General features: G+C 38.6%; 1 protein-coding gene across 1 annotated transcript; it reads right to left on the reverse strand.

Moving 5' to 3' along the window:
- Positions 1–4,840: 4,840 nt before the first annotated feature.
- Positions 4,841–18,313, reverse strand: hadh (hydroxyacyl-CoA dehydrogenase). Its single transcript, XM_043674331.1, has 6 exons — positions 18,084–18,313; positions 16,760–16,886; positions 14,524–14,613; positions 12,698–12,770; positions 8,104–8,220; positions 4,841–5,310 (listed from the first exon to the last, which is right to left on the reverse strand). Exons 1-6 carry the CDS (start codon positions 18,296–18,298, stop codon positions 5,192–5,194), a joined length of 741 nt encoding a protein of 246 aa, XP_043530266.1. The 5' UTR covers positions 18,299–18,313; the 3' UTR covers positions 4,841–5,191.
- Between the last annotated feature and the right edge of the window lie 2,428 nt (positions 18,314–20,741).

Below are 20,741 nucleotides of genomic sequence, written 5' to 3' on the forward strand. Positions count from 1 at the left end.
CTGCCATTGTAGTCACTCCACCAGTGCATACCCATTTGCAGTTCTGCCATAGAAGTCCATTTGTTTTGAAATTGTCATCATCCCTCTGAATATTTCTCCTGCCTTGTTGCTTGTTGTGGAGGTTCCGTGCAGAATAGTTCTTTCAAGTTGCCCTCTTCTGCAAACCAAGCAATTGTAATCAGATGCGTATGACCATCAATGTCTGCAGATTTGTCAATGTTGCAGGGAAATCTTTCTTGATACTTGAATTTTCTGGAGCCTTGAACATTGTTTCTTTTCTGCTACATGTCTTCAATGGTATTATTTGAAGATGGAAGTCATTCCACCTCTTTTACTGCCTCTCTGCCTATCAGAGTGCAAAATATTTTCTGGCAAGCATGACAGAATGGAGTTTCAGCAGTTGTACGAGGCTTTTTGGCCTTGGCAATGAATCCAGTAACAGTGTAACTGGTCTCCTAATGCATCATCCCATACTTCTGCTCATGAGAGAGTTTGCCTTTGCATTCTGTCAACTGTTTGAGGCAACCTATCCTTTTTGAAGGTGAGTGGGTGCTTTAAGGACAGGTTTCATTTCAACGTGCATGTAACCGTGGCTTTGTTTCCAACTAGTATATGAGATGGAGCCTTTTACAGACTGCCACTTGTATGTTAAACAAGCAATGAGTACAATTATATAAATCAGGACTGTCCAAACCACAGCCTAATGATATGTTCTGCAGCCAGCATCAACAGCTTCCTTTGGCAGAGATCTACATGTGTCTGGACAAGAGGTGATTTCTGCAATTGAGACGACATGCAAAACAAAAACCTGACTTTTTCTGGTTTGACATATAGTTGTGAACAGATTATCTAATATTGACTTTAAACAAGAATTGCCTGAGACCTTAACCATCACCAATCATGCTGATATTCTAAGCATGAAATCTCGAATCTGACATCACCTAAATATTGAAGTCAAAGTCTCAGCTTCACCTTACATTAATCATTGTACCCAACAGACTGTGGTCACAGTGTTCATGGTTTTCACATGATATTTGTTAACATTATTACATGGTGTACAATGCATTTTTCAGTCTGCAATTCCACGAAATGGAAAATAGATTAATATAGATGTTGTCTGTCATTTATTGCCTTTTAGTTGATATGGCCCTCACTCCAAAAGAGATTGGACTTCCTAATTTAAATTATAGCTGTTGTTTAGCGTATTATTAACTGACCTTTATTTTTTTTTTAAAAACTTGTTTTTCACTGCAAAAATTTATTTTGCAAACCATGATACATCAACAACACTGATCAAAGACTATCAATGAAGTTAAACCAGACTACTCCTCATTCTGTAAATGGAAACCAAACTTTCAATCATGCATGAATAACACCATCAGAATGACCAGATGGTGTCACTTTTGATTGCTGATGTAATTGACAGTTACATGACATTCCCGATGAAGAGCTTATGCTCCAAACGTCAACTGTCCTGCTCCTCAGATGCTGCCTGACCTGCTGTGCTTTTCCAGCGCCACATTTTTTGACTCTGATCTCCAGCATCTGCAATCCTCACTTTCTCCTAGTTACATGATCAACGCCTAGCAACTGGCCAAGAAACCAATGTGGCTATATGCGTAAGTCTATATGGCAGTCCTTCTGACAACGATAGACACAAATTACTATCCTACTGGGTGTCAAGGGCATAAAAAAATCAGAATTGCAATTTTTAAGATTTATCAAAGTGTTGATAAACTTACATGACTAAATAAAAATTACTTAATCATTGCAAAAACCATTCAGCAATACACCAGAGGAGTTTGGTGAGATGCAGTTTGGGAAGCACTGCACTAGGTTGCTTGAAGAAGATGTAAACTTTGGTTCAGCCAGGAACTGTGGCGATTGCAACTGGGAGGTGGTGGCAATGTCACTGGGCTAGCGATCCAAAATCTTCAGCAAATATTCCAGGGCATGGGTTCAAATCACACCATGTTAGATAAAAATGAATTTTAAAAAACTCTAGAAATGTAAATAAAACCAACCCAATGTCAACCAGGCAAACCTATCTGGTTTGCTAATGCCCTTTGGAGAAGGGAATCTGCCATTCCTACCTGGTCTGCCCTACATATGATACCGGCCTCACAACAACGTGGTTGACTCTTACCTGCACTCTGGTTAATTAGGAATGGGTAATGAATGTTAATGTGGCCAGCAATGTTCCTATCCCATGATTGAATCAAATGTTAAAACAGCCACTGGAAATAGTGTAAAAGGAGATCAATGGTGGATGTTGCATCTCCTGACCTTCTCCAAGAAAATAACAAAAGATCAGGTGCTGTGTGCGATGCAAATCTCACCTAGGAATGTAATGGTAAGAATTGTCCATTTGAAAGATGTGTTTATTGGTCAGATGATGTTGGAGGGAATTGACAATGATCTGTCCAAATGGCTGTGGTACACTTTCTCTACCCACCCCCTCCTCCCAACACCGCTTGTGGCTTCTGATCCAGTAATCATCATTAAACAGCGAGACCATAAGACGTAGAAATAGAACATAGAGCCATCGAATCTGCTGTGCCATTCATGGTTGATCTGAAAATCCTCAACTCCACTTCCCTGCCTTTTCCCCATAACTCTAGATTTTCTTACAGATTAAAAAGCTATCTCAGCCTTGAATATATTTAATGACCCAGCCTCTACTGCATTCTGTGGTAAAGGATTCCACAAATTCACTATCCTCTGAGAGAAGAAATTCTTCCTTCAAATGAGCTAAGAATGTTGTGTGTTTCAATAAGATTGTCTCTCTTTCTTCTAAATTTCAATGGCTACAGTCTCAATCTACTCAACATCTCCTCATAAGGCAGTTTCTCTATATTTAGAATCAGGGTTGGTACCTTCTCTGGATTTCCTGCAATGACAGTCTCGTTTTCCTGAGACAAGGGGCCCCAAAACTGCTTGCAGTACTCGAGTTGTGGTCTGATTTTTGCCTGGTATAGTTTTATCAAGTCTTCCCCTATTTTTGTACTCCATTTCTTTTGAATAAAGGCCAACATTACTCGTGCCTTCCCTACTACCTGCTTAACTTGGATGTTATCTTTTCAAAATTTAAGTGCAAGGATTCCAAATTCCTCTGTGCTGTCGTTTTTACAATTAAAGTTAAATTTCACTCTATTCTTCCTGCAAAAGTGCATCACCTCATATTTTCCCACTTTATATTCCATCCTGCCAATTTTATGCCCACTCACTTAACCTACCAGCTATTCCACTTATTTTTGTGTCACCTGCAAAGTTGGTTTTGTGCATCCACTTTCCTCTTCCCAGTTATTATATATGATAATTAACTGTGGCCACAGCACTGAAATCTGTTAATAGTTACAGATTACCATCATGAAAATAGCCTCCTTACCCCAACTTTCTGTTTTCTGTTAGTTTTCCAATTCTCTATCCATGCCGATATACCACCTCCAAAACCATTGCGTCATATTTTATTAGGTAGATGAGTATGTCATGCCTTATCAAAGGCCTTCAGAAGATACAAATATATCAAACCCATTGCTATCCTGCTCATTGCCTCCTCAAAGAATTCTAACTTTGTCAAGCATGATTTCTCCTTCATGATATCATGCTGACTCTGTTTGATCATGTATTTCTAAATACTCTGACAACACATTGTTTATATAAAGACCTCTCCTTGTCTGTGCTATTCTGTTGAGATCAATATCCTACATTCACTTACTTGTGCAGATAGGTTGCCACTTTGAATGCAAGCTTCTCGACCATCCTTGAGCTTAACTCTCAGTTTACTCCATATTTTCTTCACTGTCTCTTTCTCTGAAGTCTGCTCCCTCCCAATATTGCCCTCTTGATTCCTTTCTTCCCCTGCTGCCATCTCAGGCATTTCTTCAGTCATTCCTGACAAATTCACTGGACTTTCCTTGCTTTGCCTTTTGCTGTAATTACCAGAAAACAGCAACCAAACTTCTCCCTACATTTATCTCACTCAGTTTACTCTCTACCTCCTGTTGAACACTCATCTAACCACTCTGTCCCCAAACAAATCAAATGATTTCCTACATTAGAACCATTTTGCATCACCCTTCAAGTGTTTCCTTAAAAATGCCATTTGCATCCAAAATAGCAACCTCAGATGAGTTTTACAATATCTTGAGCCGAACCAGAACTATGATTCGAATGGAAAGCTGTAGGAAAGATGCGTTGCATCAGTTTGTCAAGTATTCCTTTAAGAGATATGCTCATGATATCATCAGTATATTATAGCATGTGACCTTACAATGCAAAGGTCTCCTATTCAACCCTACCTTGGATTATTTGAAGCATGATAACTGAAAGCTTGCATATCTGTTGTAACATACTAGATTAATATTAGCACAGATACTTACGTGTTTGAGGAACGTAATGCAAATACATAATAGTTAGCTGGAATAAATGTCCAATGGATTATTCAATATTATGACATTCACATCCAATTTCTTATATTTTGGAAGATAACGTAACATTTCCAAATCAGATAAATGATCCTGTTTGAGGCACTGTCAGTGAATACTGATTTGGGAGACAGTAAAAGACTCAAGGACTCTGAAAGTGTGGTCTGTTTGAGGAAGAAGAGATGATAGCAAGCAGACACAGCACAGCAGTGAAACCAAAATAACTCAGTTGGAGTTGAGAACAAAGAGGCAGGGACGAGAAGTTTAAAGAGATGGTTGGTTGTGGATAAAAGAAGGCAGGGGTGGGAGGGTTATCTGTCATTTCATTTCATTTCAGGATTAAATGAATCCTGGGAATTAGGCAACACACAAAGCAAACAGACATAACAATGCCAATTTAAATTGAAACTGCATTATGTAATTCAAGTGACATTTTATTAACGAGTGAAAAAGATTTTACAAATTGAAACTAAGCTCAAGTGAATCAATAAGAAGAACAAAAATATCTTTGTACGTATAATAAATTTTTAAGGCATTTCTTTGCCGAGAAGCAATTAATTTTAAAAATAACCTTGTTTTACAGATTATATTATCACAATCACTGTATCAAGCTGGGTCTGCGTTATCCAGTTGGCAAACATATTAATATTACAGTGTACATATCAATTAAGTGCCAGAGCAGAAGTCTTAAGCACCAAGGCAACAGTCTGGCAGCTTGCATGATTTAGTGTTAAAACAAACGCACCAGCAAGACATCTCGTCTTCTAGGAATACTTGTAGAAGCCTTCTCCAGTCTTTTTACCCAGCTTTCCTTCATCCACCAGTTTATTTAATAGAGCGCTTGGATTAAACAAGGGATTGCTTGGATCCATCTCATGCCATCCTGTTGGAGGAAAATTGTCTACAATCAGTGACGGGACATGCTTAAAAACACTTCCCTTTGGTGTGCCTCAGGGAAGACAGAAAAAACAATAAAGAAATTCATGAAAGTTGCACTGCTTTGTCTGAGCTGCCCTAAACGATTAAATCGCAGCCTAAAATTACAATCAAGAGATTTAATGGGTTGATGACAGAATTTCACAACTGTTGCACCTCTGCAATTTGGATTCATACATCATCTGTATTATGGACAAAAATGACCTATAGCTTTACAGGAGCAAATATAACAAGTTCATGTAAAATACAACCTTGCATGGGTTTCCTTGATTTGAGTATTGATGGCTGCAATCCAGTGACAGCAGGACTCAATTCTGATTAGCATTCACAGTGGTCAACCTGCATAAAGCCATGGCTATACTGCCTTCCCCAAAAAAGGAACAATAAGCCAAATTGAATTATGTGGCACAAATATTTACCAGCATTTGTCAGTTGAAGCAATGTGTAATTGGCAGATACAACATAAATTAACATTTAGATTCCCTACAGTGTGGAAACAGGCCCTTTGGCCCAACAAGTCCACACCGACCCTCTGAACAGCAATCCATCCAGACCCATTTCCCTACATTCACCCCTGACTAATGCACCTCACACTACGGGCAATTTTAGCATGGCCAATTCACCTAACCTGCACATCTTTGGACATTTGTGGTGATTTCAACATCTGGTCAGAATTAATAGGCTCCTAATCTATGTAGCACAACCAGTACATGCTCTCAGCTTTCTTCCTGACACAAATCACTGATTCTTCTATGCCCTGTTGCATTTGCTTCTGGGAAGCATTTTGGTTGCTCTCTCAATATAATGGATGAGACCTCAGCTTCAAATATTTCCAATCGTTGATGGCACAGAGAGTAAGTCACCTTACGGAGATTATGAGTTTGTTCTTATATTCCACCTTTCCAATGCACATTGCTTTGTCACTACACTGCTTTACATAACTAAGAATCTTCAAAAGCAAAGGAAAGTCTAGGGAGAATTCTTGTGTTTAAAACATTCCTTTCCCTTTGAATCTGTCTGAGAATTGTTTCAAATTTTAAATATGACCATGTTTCAAGCACTTGGAAACCCTTCATTTTAGATCACCAAGCTGCTCAGCTGCTCCAGATGAACAGTATTACAACCAGAAGGCTGGAAAGGATGCATTTACTGCAACAGAGACCATCATCAGATTGTCCCAACAGCCATTCTGGAGTCACCCAACATCAGAAATAGTGGAACGAAAGCCCATGATGAGTCAGCACAAAGGACAGAGAAAAACAGAAGTCTTGAAAAGCAGCAATTACAAGATTAACCCATTAGCATCAAGTATGTCCCGGACTGAATGGAATCTTCAATTTATACCAACTGACCTCAGCTGGAAAATAAAGATTATTTAAGAGATTATCAAATGCAGGCTTCACTATTAGATGCAGTAAGCTGCACCTGAAACTTAATTCACAAGGAATTCAGCTTTCACCTACTTTTAATAAACAAACCCTGCCGCCCAGTCCTTTTCCTCCTTTTCTCAAAAGTGGTTCAATGTACTATCTCATGACCAACATTAATGGAAATAAAGATCATTTTACCAAAATAATGGCACAACCGTCATTAAGATTAAGGGTCAAGATTAGAGTGGTCTGGAAAAGCACGGCATGTCAGGAAGCATCAGAGGAAGAGGAAAATCGACACTTCGGGCAAAAGCCCTCCATCAGGATTCCTGATGAAGGGGTCCTGCCCGAATCGTCGATTTTCTTGCTCCTCAGATGCTTCCTGACCTGCTGTGCTTTTTCAGCACCACTCTAATCTTGATTCTAATCTCCAGCATCTGCAGTACCCATTTCCACCTAGTCATTAAGAATAAGGCTACCAAATTTATCCAAAACATCGAAGGGATCAACTATAAATGTGTCCCTATGTTCCTATTATCTGGTTTAAAAAGTCAGATGAGTGCAAGAGTAGAACAGTTGGGCCCCATTTGGAGTACTGTGTGTAGTTCTGGATGCCCTACCAGAGGAAGGATGTGAGGCTTTGGACAAGATGCAAAAGCAGTTTACCAGAATGTTGCTGGATTGGAGGGTATTAGTCATAAGGAAAGGTGGGACAAACTTGGATTGTTTTCGCTACAGCGTCAGAGGCTGAAGGGTAACCCAATAGAAGTATATTAAATGATGAGAGGCATGGATGGGATGGAGAGTTGGGGGTGAAAATGTCAAATACTAGAGGGGGGGTCATAGGTTTAAGGTGAAAGGAGAAAAGCTTAAAAGAGTTATGCAAGGGAAGTTATTTTTTACACAGAGGGTAACACACAGTCTGGAATGCACTGCCAGGGGAGGTGGTAGAAGCAGATACATTAGCAAAGTTTGAGGCATTTAGACAGACATATGAACAGGCAGAGAATAGAAATAGACAGACCATGTGCAGGAAAATGGGATTAGTTTGGAATGGTATCATGGTCAGCACAGACATGGTGGGCCAAATGGCCTGTCTATGTAGTGTTCTGTTCTTATAGATCCAGAGTACTTATTTTAAGAGGATTTCTGCTTCACCATAGCTCCACCTACTGTTCACTCGCTGAGCACTATATCTTTTACTGTAATAAGAACAGTTCAGGAATATCTAATATTAGGGAGAGGCCAAATGTGGACTAGAGTCATAAAATATAGCCATGGGAAGTCTCAACTACAAAGAAGAAATCAGCTAAATAATATGAATTAGAGACAAAGGCTACATATGTAATAATATTTTTCCTTCTGCATACCATCAATAATAAACTTGCTGGTGTCAAGTCCAACATAATCTAATAACTCAAAGGGACCCATAGGATATCCTGCACCCAGCTTCATTGCCACGTCAATGTCTTCTTTTGATCCATGACCTGAGAAACAAAGTAAAAGCAAAAGTAAAAGTTTCTTTTAAGAGTAAAAGAAACCGAATAAACTACTAATTTAGGGAATGAAGATCCAAAACATTTCAAGCGATATATAAACCTAATCAGATATCTACTCAAAGCACATCAATGCAAAGATTGTTTTATTGCATATTTTAGACATAAGGTCATTTGTGTTCAATCAGAAAATAAAAAAAAGCACAACCCAGAGAAAACTGTAACCATCATCATTTTTGTCAAAACTCTGTCACTATTATTTTCTACAGCAAGGCAAAAAGCTACCACAGTCAAGAAGTTACTGCTGATTACAATCCAATTTTTTTGATATCTCATAAACACCCAGGAATAATATCAAAGCCAAAAGGCAGCTGATCATCAATAGAACGCGACATAGATTTGTTTTTCCATTAAATCCAGGAGAAGCCTTGGTCTTTGTGGATATTTTACCTCCCAGCTTACCTTTTGAGATAGCAACCTATTTATTTAAACATTTCATTTATCAATTTCATATCTGAAAATATTATAAATCACTGGTAACTTTCATAGGTATCTGGCCTACTAACATTTTTGGAAGAAATATTATATGCCTCATTAGCATTTATGTTGTACTCATGCTGAGTGTCAAGGAAATAAATGATGCAGTTTGTTATAGCTTTGTATACATTACTGAAATAGTTTCCATTTTTCTTCATAGGATTTGAATAGATGAATAAAGTCCCTTGAGCCTCTTCCATAGAACATAGAACAGGAACAGCACAAGAACAGGCCCTTCGGCCCACAATGTTCTGCTGAACATGATGCCAAATTAAACTAATTCCCTCTGCCTGCCCTTGGTCTATACCTGCCATTCCTTGCAGATGTGTGTGCTTAGCTAAAAGTCTCTAAAATGCCCCTATCATATGTGCCTCCACCAACACCCCTGGCAGCACATTCCCACTTGCCCCTCACATTTCCTTTGAACCTACCCCCCTCTAGTTTTAGACATTTCAACTCAGGGAAAAAGATTCTGACAGTCAACTCTATCTATGCAGCTCATAGTCTTATAGATTTCTATCAAGTCTCCTCTCAGCCTCCACCACTCCAGAGAAAACAACCCGAGTTTTTTGAGCCTCTCCTCATAATTCATACCCTCTAATCCAGGCAGTGTCCTGGTAAACATGTTCTGCATCCTCCCCAAAGCCGCCACATCCTTCTTGTAATATGGCAACCAGAACTGAATGCAATACTCCAAGTGTGGCCTAACCAAAGTTTTAGAAGCTGCAACATGACACCTTGACTCTTGTACGCAATTCCCTGGCCAATAAAGGCAAGCATGCTGTATGCCATCTTTACCACTCTAATACTTGTATGGCCACTTTCTGAGAGCTTCAGAAATGAACCCCAAGATCCTTCTGTACATCTGTCTGTTCAGGGTCCTACCATAACTGTATACTTTTCCTTCACATTTGACCTCCCATACTTATATGGGTTACATTCCATCTGCCATTTCTCCACTCATACCTGCAACTGATCTCTATCCCGCTGTATCCTTTGACAACCTTGTACACTATCCACAACTCCACTGATCTTTATATAATTTACAAATTTACTAACGCACCCATCTACATTATCATCCAAGTTATTTATATATATCACAAACACTAGTCACAGACCTCCAGCCTGAAAAACACCCTTCCGCCACTACCCTCTGCCTTTTATGGGCAAGCAAATGATGAATCCACGCAGCCAAGTCACTGTGGATCACTATGCAACTTAAGCTTTTGGATGAGCCTACTATAAGGGACCTTGTCAAAAGCATTACTAAAATCAATGTAGACATCTACTACTCTAGCCTCTTTGATCGTCTTTGTCACCTTCTTGAAAAATGTAATCAAATTGCTACGACTTGACCTGCCCTTCACAAAGCTGTGCTAACTGTCCCTAATTAGGCCATTAATACATGTTAATCCTATCTCTAAGAATTCTCTCTAAAAGCTTCCCAACCACCGATATGAAACTCACCAGTCTATAGTTTCCTGGATTATCCCTATTTCCCCTTCTTGAATAGAGGAATAACATTAGCTATTTGCCAGACCTCTGGGACCTCTCCAGTGGCTAGTGAGGATACAAAGATCTTGGTGAAAGCCCCAGCAATCTCTTCTCTTGCCCCTCTTGATAACCTTGGGTAAATGGCATTGGGCCCTGGAGACTTGTCCATCTTAAGGCTCTTTGAGACTCAACACTTCTTTCTTGATCTCAAAATGCTGTAGTATATTAGCAAGCTCCACACAAATCTGACTATCCCCATATCCTTCTCCTGGGTGAATACTGACACAAGGCACTCATTTGGGATCTCACCCATATCTTCTGCCTCCAAGCATAAGTTCCCTCATAACTGAATTAGTTCATGGCTGATCTGCATCTTAACTCCATTTACCTTAATACTATTACAAAACAATTTAGTAATCTCAATTTGGAAATTTTCAATTGGCCTCATCTTAAAAGCTTTCTGAGAGAGAGTTCCAGGTTTTCACAAGCCAATGTGGGTAATACATCCTAATGACACCCTGAAACAGCCTAGCTCCAGTTTTAAATCGGTGTGCGATTGTTCCCAGCATTCCCCAAGAAAGGAATGGTTTCTCTCTATCTGCCCTACCACTTTACTTTGATCATCTTAAATTTCTCTACTCATTTTCTAACAGTCAAGAAATAATAAGGAGTGCCTCTTAAGGATCATGTGGACCAGTGGTAGTGACCCAACCTCTGGACTAGCTTCAGCCCAGAGGTGAATCACAATACACCTTGATCAAATGAACTACAAGCCTAACCTATACAGGCTGTCCTCACAGTTAACTCTTTTAGCATGATCATTGTTCTGGAGATTCAGCACTCCAGCCCTCCAAGGCCAAGACAACCTTTCTAAGGTGTGATACTCAGAAATGAATTTATTATTCCAGATGCAATATAACCAGATTTTTTTTGATACTGTTTGAAAGTGGGAACTTGTGTTTTCTTTCTGTTTACTCTGTCCCATAATTTACTCAATGCTAATTAATGGGTATGTCATTACCAAGCACAGCTTTTTCTTTTGTTTGTACATGGGATGTGGGCACTGCTGACTAGGGCGAGCATTTATCGCCCATCCTGAATTGTCTCGAGGCAGTTAACAGTCAACCAGCTATGGGTCTGGAGTCAGATATAGGATGGATTTCATTTGTTGAAGAAACTTGTGAACAAGGTGGGTTTTTGCAACAGTTAACAGTTGTTATATGGTTGTCACGAGGCAAAATTTTTATTCTAAGTGTTTAAAAAATTGAATTCAAATTTCATGATGGGATTTGAACTCATGCCCCTCAGAACACTAGCCTGAGTTCTAGATTGTTACTTTTGTGACAATACTATCACACATCACCTCCCTGCATAGGGTATAAGACATCTTAACATGTCACGTAAAATTAGGATTGTCCCACCTTCTTATTTAGTTGATCTCAAATTTTTTCATTGCATGTAAAAGAACTAACAATCATTCTTCACTCAGTTTCTCACTAATTTTATGATCAAGCTGAAATTTTCCTTTATCATCTCCTATTTTTCAGTTTCTGTTCCTGCCTTGTCAAATAATCTCAGCCTGAATTCAAACCTCACACCTGTTTCCCCCAGCTGTCTAGGTTGTACACGTTGCAGTTGAAGCTCTGCTCGAGAAGAACAATCTCAATTAACAGCTCTCATGATTTGATTGACAGATCTGTTACACATTGAATGGGACAGTAAAGAAGTAACTCAACAGCAATGCTTTTAACTTACAAGGTAAAATCAAACTACAGATTGCTCAAAGGGCAAAGGAATCAGAAGTGTGCAGAACATATCAGGAAAATTTTAAACAAAAATGTATTCTAAACAAAAAATATAATACCAAGGTTGTTATTAAGACTGAAAGTTAAACAATAGCCATACTAGCGCCAGAAATTGAAACTTGCAGACAAAAATCCTTTGCTATAACATTTTATTAATCCAGTCTCATACGACATTTAAAAACTGGACTAACAATTTTACTGCCTTTAGCATCATCACCAGGGAAGTGTTTTGCCAATCTAAAGTGAATGCATGAGGACAATGGAATATCTTCCCAGTGGCTCAGGTGACCCAGAAAGTACAAATTGCCATAAATGATTTGAAAGTTATAAAACGGGAGACAGTTGAACACTTCTAATGAGGTTCTAGTATGAAGAATTAATTCTAGTTTACATCCTTATTAAATTCACTATCTGCTAGCCGGGAGAGGGGTATGTTTTGGCAGAGATTATAGGTACACAATATCAAATACTTTTTCACCTGTGTTAAATTAAAACATACAACATTCATACAGTGCAACAGGAGAAAAATAGACACTGCTTTCTTCATTTTGGAAAGGTGCACTTTATTTGAAACAAGTCTTCCAAAAAATTTTTTAAATGTGTATTTTTAAAATATCTTTCAATTTAATTACCTCTCTCATGTAGCCGGACAGCTTCCATCAAGTATGGCACAAGTAGACGGTTCACAATAAATCCAGGGGTATCCTACAGAGAGACAGTAAGTTAAATAAAACCTTCAACCAATACAAAAGTTGCTTTCATGCTTATAAGGCTCTCATTAAATTGGCTAACTTTATTTTAACTCTTTCATGGGATGTGAGCATAAATGGCAAAGTCAGTATTTGTTGTTCCTCGACAACTAATTGTCTTTGAGAGGATGGTGGTGAGTCTCCTTTTCAAACTACTGCAAGTACATACACACACTTCTGCTTAGGGATCTTGCGGCAAGTGGCAATGGCCTTACCTCTGATTAAGGAGCTCCAGGTTCAAATCCCACCTGTCTCAGACACGTGTCATAACATCCAGCCCATCATCAGGAAGAGCTTTTGCCCAAAATGTTGATTTTCCTGCTCCTTAGATGCTGCTTGACCTGCTGTGCTCTTTTTAGCAACACATTCTCGACTCTGATCTCTGGCATCAGTAGTGCTCAGTTCCTCCTATGTATCATAACATGTCTGAACAGATTTATTAAAAATATCTACACAGAACTGAGAGGGAGCTTCAGAATTTTGACCCAGTAATTAAAGAAATAGTGATTAATTTATATATTGCACAAATCCAAATACTCATCTAAGAACTATTGGAGTACAGATTTCTTTTCTATGAGCAAGCGAGCAGTTTGCATTTTGCACTAGGGACCACAGAACTAAATAAGGCAGAGAAAATTGGGTATTCAAACTGTATAGAATACCAAGGTTCATCAGCAACAATAAACTGATTGGGAATCTTAAATGGTTGCTCATCTCTTTGGAACTATCAAGTTGATTTGTAATTCTAGGTTGACGCTTGGAAAGCTCCTAGAAGTGGGCTCATGCAGTGCAGTGGAAGTGTCCCTTCCTCTGAACCAGGTGGCCTGGGTTTAGGTTTCACTTGCTCCAGAGGCATGTAATAACATCTCTCAACAGGACAATTAGAAAATATCTGGGAAGTTCCTTTACTGTGCAAATGCATTTGAGAGCTGATCCTATACAGCATTTTGGGATCCCCTCCCTCACTGCCCCGCCTGCAAGCCTGCCCCATGTGTGGGTTCAAGGAAGCACAGGCGTGAATTAGCAAAAGGTGGCAGATACTGTCAGGAGTAAACAGGCAGGAGGCTGGAAGAACACAGCAAGCCAGGCAGCATCAGGAGGTGGAACAGTCGACATTTCTTCTTCTTCAGGACTGGGGGTGGGTGGGAGTTGCACATAAAGGGGATGGTGGGGGCAGAGTGATGAAGTGGGGATAGTTCAAGACACGTCAGAGTAAAGGATATGGATTAGACTTGCTCCATTATATATTTTTCAAAACTGTTGTGGAACGTTCTCTCTTATGTTTATGATTTAATGAGAATTGTACTATTTCCCTTCCTGTTTTAACTCAGAATCTATGTTTATGTCTTAATTTTTCCTTAAAATATTGACACACCTCATGACTTGCAAGCACTTATATTCTTGACATTCTTTTGTTCAAAGGTGCCAGTGATACGGTGGCCTTTGAGGCAAGGTTGACAAATTAGGGATATTTTTGCACTGAGAACCTATAAGCCTAGGAATTGAATTGTAACTGCTCAAATTGATGTTGCATACAACACTTACAGGCCATATATAAAGGGAGCTCGTGTTACAACAGACAGAGATGCCTTTGAAGTCAGGCACCCAAAGAGGAAGCACCAATCTCTTTACCACTGCACTAACTGGACAGAATCCAAAGTTAAGAAAAAAAAGACTAGCCAAAGAAGCAAGAACCGAGCGGTATCTACCTTACAAGCCACAGGCTTCTTCCCCAAAGCTTTGCTGAAATTCATGAGTGATTCAAATGTCTGCTGGCTGGTCTTTGGAGTCTGAACCACCTATTCACAACAATTACAAGAAATAGGTTTTAAAAACTAATAAAACATAAAACCCATTATCAACAAGTTCCCTGTTTAACCCTAATATTTTCTAGAATCAATTGATACAAAAAGATTTCGCAAACAAATGTAATGAGAAACTATTTACAAGGATGAAGAAAACTGAGCATACCAGAGGTAACACTGGTTAAAAACTAATCTTCAATGGCACTTAAATTTACCAGTGCTAGTCTGGCTCATTAAGTCTTCTATTCAGTGTGGAATTATGCACCCCACCTTTCTGGCAAGTGCTTAGAACAGACATGGAATTCAAGAATAGTAGACAGCTGTAGAAAGCAATACAGAAGGAATAGATAAAAGAACCATATAAGATAATGCAACAAACAAGAGAATGGTGAACAAGTGATCATTGTAAAAGGATCCGAACAGCCTATGGCTCCTGTCTTGAGGAAAGAGCGGGAAGGGGATAACCTGATAGAAACCTAACCAATTCTGAGAACATTTAGTAGCTTAAATGTAAAGAACATGGTTCTACTTATTGAGGAAATCAAAATTAGTGCCGTAAGATTGTCATTAATAGATTCAATGAAGATTTCAGAAGAACTCAGTGAGTGGTCAGAATGTGACATTCACCACATAGGGAGAAGCCGTGATGAACAGCATAAGTGTATTTATGGGAAAGCTAAAGAAACACATAAAGGAGGAAGAAACAGAAGGATATCGCATTAGGGTAAGAAGTGTCTCCCATTGGCATATAAACATCGGCATGGACAAGTTGGACCAAATAGTTTGCTTTAGTGCTTTATGTTCAGTGCAAATCTCTGGGACAAGCCAAAGCTTTAAAATTAAACCGACCTGATGCTCGTTGTGAAATAATTTACACCTGAAGGTGTTCTGCATTTCACACCATTTGTTTTTGAATTTGAAAGGAAAGGAAGGAGAACGAGGTTGTGGATAGTTGATACGGTCCTTGAAGTCAATTTTTAACAAAAAAATTGTCCTCACGAGAAGACATCCTATATTTTTGAGGAACAAAACATGTAATCTAATGTGTTACTTAAACAACAGTGATTCCTTCCTCATCCATCCGAGTTTTAATTAACTAAATATTAAGAATATTCTGCAGAGGGGGTATAATGGTGGAGAAATAATGTAAAGTGTTTCATCTTCTTATTTTTGTGCGCGTGGGGCCTAATTGCCTTTCTACTCAAGTCTGTTCATTTCAACTAGACCCTTTTATATATTGAGCTTCTATCTACACAGTTAAAATTCAACAAGAGCTTCAAAGTGCCTCCTTAAGGTGCTCTATGTCTCTAGTCATATGACATTACATCATCATTCTACCATGATCTCTTGAACATATGATGTTAACCTATTACTCCATACATGGTGACTACAAAACAGAGACTAAACAAGTCAAGGGTAGTAACTCCAATTGACAAAAGGTGTGAAGATGTATTCGTTAGACAACACTTGGACTCTGTGCACATGTTTGGCCTCCTGCTCTATAAAAAAGGCATTAGAGAAAGTGCAAAAATGATTCACAAGGCTGATAATAGAATTAGAGGATATACCTCATAGGAAAAGCTAAACAGGTTTGGAGCTATTTTCTCTGGAAAAGAGAAATGTAACCTAAAAGGGGCCTTTAAAATTTTGAAGGAGTTTGATATGAGGTATTTGTACAGAAAGCACTACCACTTGCAGAAAGTTCACACAAGAGATCATAAATGTGAGCTTGTTACTCGTAAAACCCATCGGTAATGAAAAAGAAATTTCTTCACTTAGAGAGTGGTCAGATTGTGAAACATGTTAATGTAATAAGTAGTTGAGGCAAACAGTATATACGGGATGCTAGATAAGCACACAATGGAGACAGAAACAGAAAGGTTTGCTATTAACATTAGATGAAAAGGGGTGATAGAGGATCATGTGGAGCCTAAAAATGTCAGCTTAAACTGAATGGCCTGTTTCTATATTGTAATCTTGAACAAGTGACATTAGTAAGAACTTATTTGTTATATTTTGATTAAAACAGACTAATGACTTCCTTGGCTAAGTTTAACAGATAATACTGAATATAATTTTAGCCGAGGTTTTTAAAATAAATTCCTTTCAATCTCTTTGTTGGTCATAAAATAAAACAAACCTCAACTAGCTTCATCAAGGGCACAGGGTTGAAAAAATGGAGCCCACCAAACCGGTCTTGTCTGGTTGTAGCATTTGCTATTTCTGTGATTGGCAATGATGACGTGTTACTAACAAAGATGGTTTCCCTATTAGGATAACAAAGAAAATTGAATTACTCCTTCAAAACAACAAAAGGCTGTTTACTGATTTTCAGTTGCTATTCTAACTAAGTTTTTAAATCATTGCTGCAAGTTTAATCACTTTCAGTAGCTCTTCAAGATTCACTTGACGTCCTCTTTCCACAGCGCACAATTTCAACATAATAAAATGTAAGTCCATACAGTGCAATATGTTAATTTGACAGTGAAGCATCTGCATTTATAAAACTCAAGAATTTCTGACCAGAGAATTATCAGTATAGCCTTACTCTATAACAAAAATGACATATTTGCGAAACACTAGGGAAACATCCTAAAACTTTTTTTTCATCAGTCCACTAACAAATCAAAATGACATACAGGAAAATCCTTTTTACAACCACCTCTGGGGATTCATCAGCATCTTAGAGAGTCATACAGCACAGAAGCAGACTCTTTGGTCCAACCAGTCCATGCTGACCATAATTCCAAACTAAACTAGTCCCACTTGCTTCCGCTTGGCCTGTATCCCTCCAAACATTTCTTGTTCGTGTCGTTATTTAAATGTCTTTTAAACATTGTAACTGTACCCACACTTTCACCACTTTCTCTGGAAGTTCATTCCACACATGAACCACTCTCTGTGTAAAAAAAATTGCCTCATGTCTTTTTTAAATCTTTCCCCTCTCACTTCAAAAAATATGCCACCCAGTCTTGAAAACCCCTACGTAGAGAAAAGATACTTTATAAACAAAATTTACCAGGTATTGCTTATTTTCTTGAGGGAAAAAAAAACCCAGCTTGAAACTAGTGGCCAGTACCTAGAGAGTGCTGCACTATCACAAAGACAGATTTTTGTCAATTTCCACTGAGCAAGATCCCACAAATAATACAATGACCAGAAATTTTTTCTTAAGGAACAGATGCTGGTCTGGAAACTGGGGGAAATTCTCCTGCTGCTTTACACATGGCATTTTACAGCTGCCCAGGGCAGGGTAGGTCTCAGTTTAAGGTTTTCTCAGAAAGACAACACCTCCAATAGTGGAGCATTCACTGCGCTCCATTACAAAGATGACCACATCTCAAAGAAGTACTTAATTAGTTGCAATGCATTTTGGGATGTCCTGAGATCCTGAAAGACACTATATATAATATGCAAGTCTTTCTTTATTTACTGGCATAGTAGAATGTAATTCAAATACTTACACTGGTGCAACCTTATCTAGTTTTTCAAAAAGTTCCTGTTTAACTTTAATATTTTCCACAATTGCTTCTATGACAAGGTCTGTGCTGTGCACTGCAGAAACAGGATCTGTTGAGGTACTGATTCTCTGAAGTGTCTCCTGAACGAATTCTGCAGCAGCCTGGTGATGGAAGAGAGCAGTCATTAACAGCAAGATCCAATTGTGCTTCCCACTCATGGGCAGTTTCAATCTCAACAGCAACCCTGAGACAAAGTATTGTAAATAAACAATTTTTTAAAAGTAGGGTTACTGATTGTTTTGTTCTAAAATGATTAACTGCAAAATAATATCATAGTTAAAACAACATTACTGGAAACTTTTTAGGAAGGATGGATAAGGTGGCTGTCCTGTGCCTTGGTGGATTTTCATTCTCTTTATAAGCTCAAAAATATCTACATTCAGACAATATCCTGAATGTTTTAAAGTAATTCATCAATTACATATTTTAAGTTGAGTAAAATAGGAACTAATCTTCCCTTTCTATGAATGTTAGCCACTATACTGCCTCTGTCCTCAGTACTCGGATCCGAGATCTTATTAGGGCAGTCCATACATATGCTGCAGTACTGGCTGAAGCCAGCTCTTCAGACTGACCTGGATGATGATTTGGAAGTGTCATCTTGCTAGTAACATTCACTGCATGTGTGCCTGCAATTCAGTTCAAAATATATGTGAACGACGATGCTCCCTACCATGTTATCAGAGCAGCTCTGGGCATAAACAGGACACAAAGTAATCAATCCGCACAGGGAAGAAAATCTGTTACTAAACTGAAGACGAGCCTCCTAAGAGACTGCAGACTTGTTAGCCCATTAAAAAGAAAAACTGCTGCCCAAGACATTCTTTCCTCTGCAGCTGTGAACAGAAACAAGTAGAAATGAAATATTTTCATGAACGCCAATGTTAACACCAGCTTGAACAGACAACTCTCATACTGGTCTAAAGAGAATGGTTACAACCAGATAATAATGCCTGTTCTAATTTATTATGGTGGTTAAAAATAAGTGGGGTTGACTACAACCAGAGGAAGTTTTAAAGTTTAATTATGGCTGTTCCAAAACACTCAATCTGCTGAAAATTTAAGCTTTGAAGTTTTAGATCAAAAGAGAAAAAAAAGTCTAATTTTTAGACGAGACAGTCACAGCCATTAACACGCAATTCCACACATGGAGCACTATAATGAGTCTGAACAAACCTTCACAAAAAGAATTGTGATTTATGATTAACTTAATACATTAGTACCAAAGAAATAGTGCCATAGTATGATGAAAGTTCAGACACATCTATTTCCACAAAGGATAATCCTGATTTTGGTCACGCATTGAGGGACGCAGAAAGAGGAAATGGAAGTAGAAGAAGGTTTTTTGTAATTTGTTATTTGCAACTGAAAGATCATGGCAATACTGCTTTTATTGCCCTAACTTGTCTTATCCATTTGGGGGAGTGTGGGTGTTTTTGGCTGGGCCAGCATTATAGCCCATCCTTAGTTCCCCATGAGAAAGAGTAGTGAGCTGCTTTCTTGAACTGCTGCGGTCCATGTAATGTGGATACATTCACAAAACTGTTGGAGAGAGTGAGTTTCAGGATTTTGACATGGTGATACTGATGGAACAGCAATATATTTCCAAGTCAGGATGAAAACAACTTTCAAGTTATTGTCTTCATACGTATTAGATTTAGATGGTGCTGGTCCTGGGTTTGGAGGTGCTATCTAAGGAAACTTGGTGAATTTCTGCAATGTATTGTATAAATGATTCATGCTACCGATGGTTGTTGGTGGCAGAAACAGTTTGTGGACATGTTGCCAATCAAGCAAACTGCTTTGTCCTGGACAGTGATAAGCTTCTTGAATGTTGTTGGAGCTGCACTCATCCAGTCAAATGGGGAGTATTTCATCACATTCTTGGCTTGTGCCTCATAGATAATAGTCAGGTTCAGGGGAGTCAAGAAGTAAGTAACTCACTTACAGGCCTCTGATCTGCTCTTGCAGCTACAGTATTTATATGGCCAATCCAGTTCAATTTTTGGTCATTGATAACTCCAGAATATCAATACTGGGAGAATTCAGGAAATATTAATGCCATTGAATGTCAAGAGCAATGGTTATATATTCTGTTGTTGGAGATGGTCAGTACCTAGCACTTGTATGGCGTGACTGTTACTTACCACCTGTCAGCCCAAGACTGGATATTGTTCAGCTCTTGCTGCATACTACTTCAATGTCTGAGGATTTGTGAATATTGAACACTACAATCATGAGTGAATATCCTTACTTTTAACCTTATGATGGAGTGAAGGTCATTAATGAAGCAGCTGAAGACGGTTAGACATAATACAATGTGGAGATACTACTGCATGATACCCTGGAGCTCCAATTTCTCTTTCCTCTTTAAAGGCTTTGAATGAGTTATAGCCTTGTTGATCTTCCAGAACTCTGAAGTAAACATATCTGTTTTCTGTGCAGTCTACACAACTGTTGATCATCCTCCTGTTTACATCACTCCAGCTTTAATCGCATTTTTACTGTAGCCTATAATTTCAGTCAAAGCAACTCCATTAGTAAGGAATCATCCCTATCTTTCACTTTCAGCCCCAAAATTCCCTAAACAATTCTTCCTTG

This window comes from Chiloscyllium plagiosum, chromosome 32 (genome assembly GCF_004010195.1).
Source record: "Chiloscyllium plagiosum isolate BGI_BamShark_2017 chromosome 32, ASM401019v2, whole genome shotgun sequence".
Taxonomy (NCBI): domain Eukaryota; kingdom Metazoa; phylum Chordata; class Chondrichthyes; order Orectolobiformes; family Hemiscylliidae; genus Chiloscyllium; species Chiloscyllium plagiosum.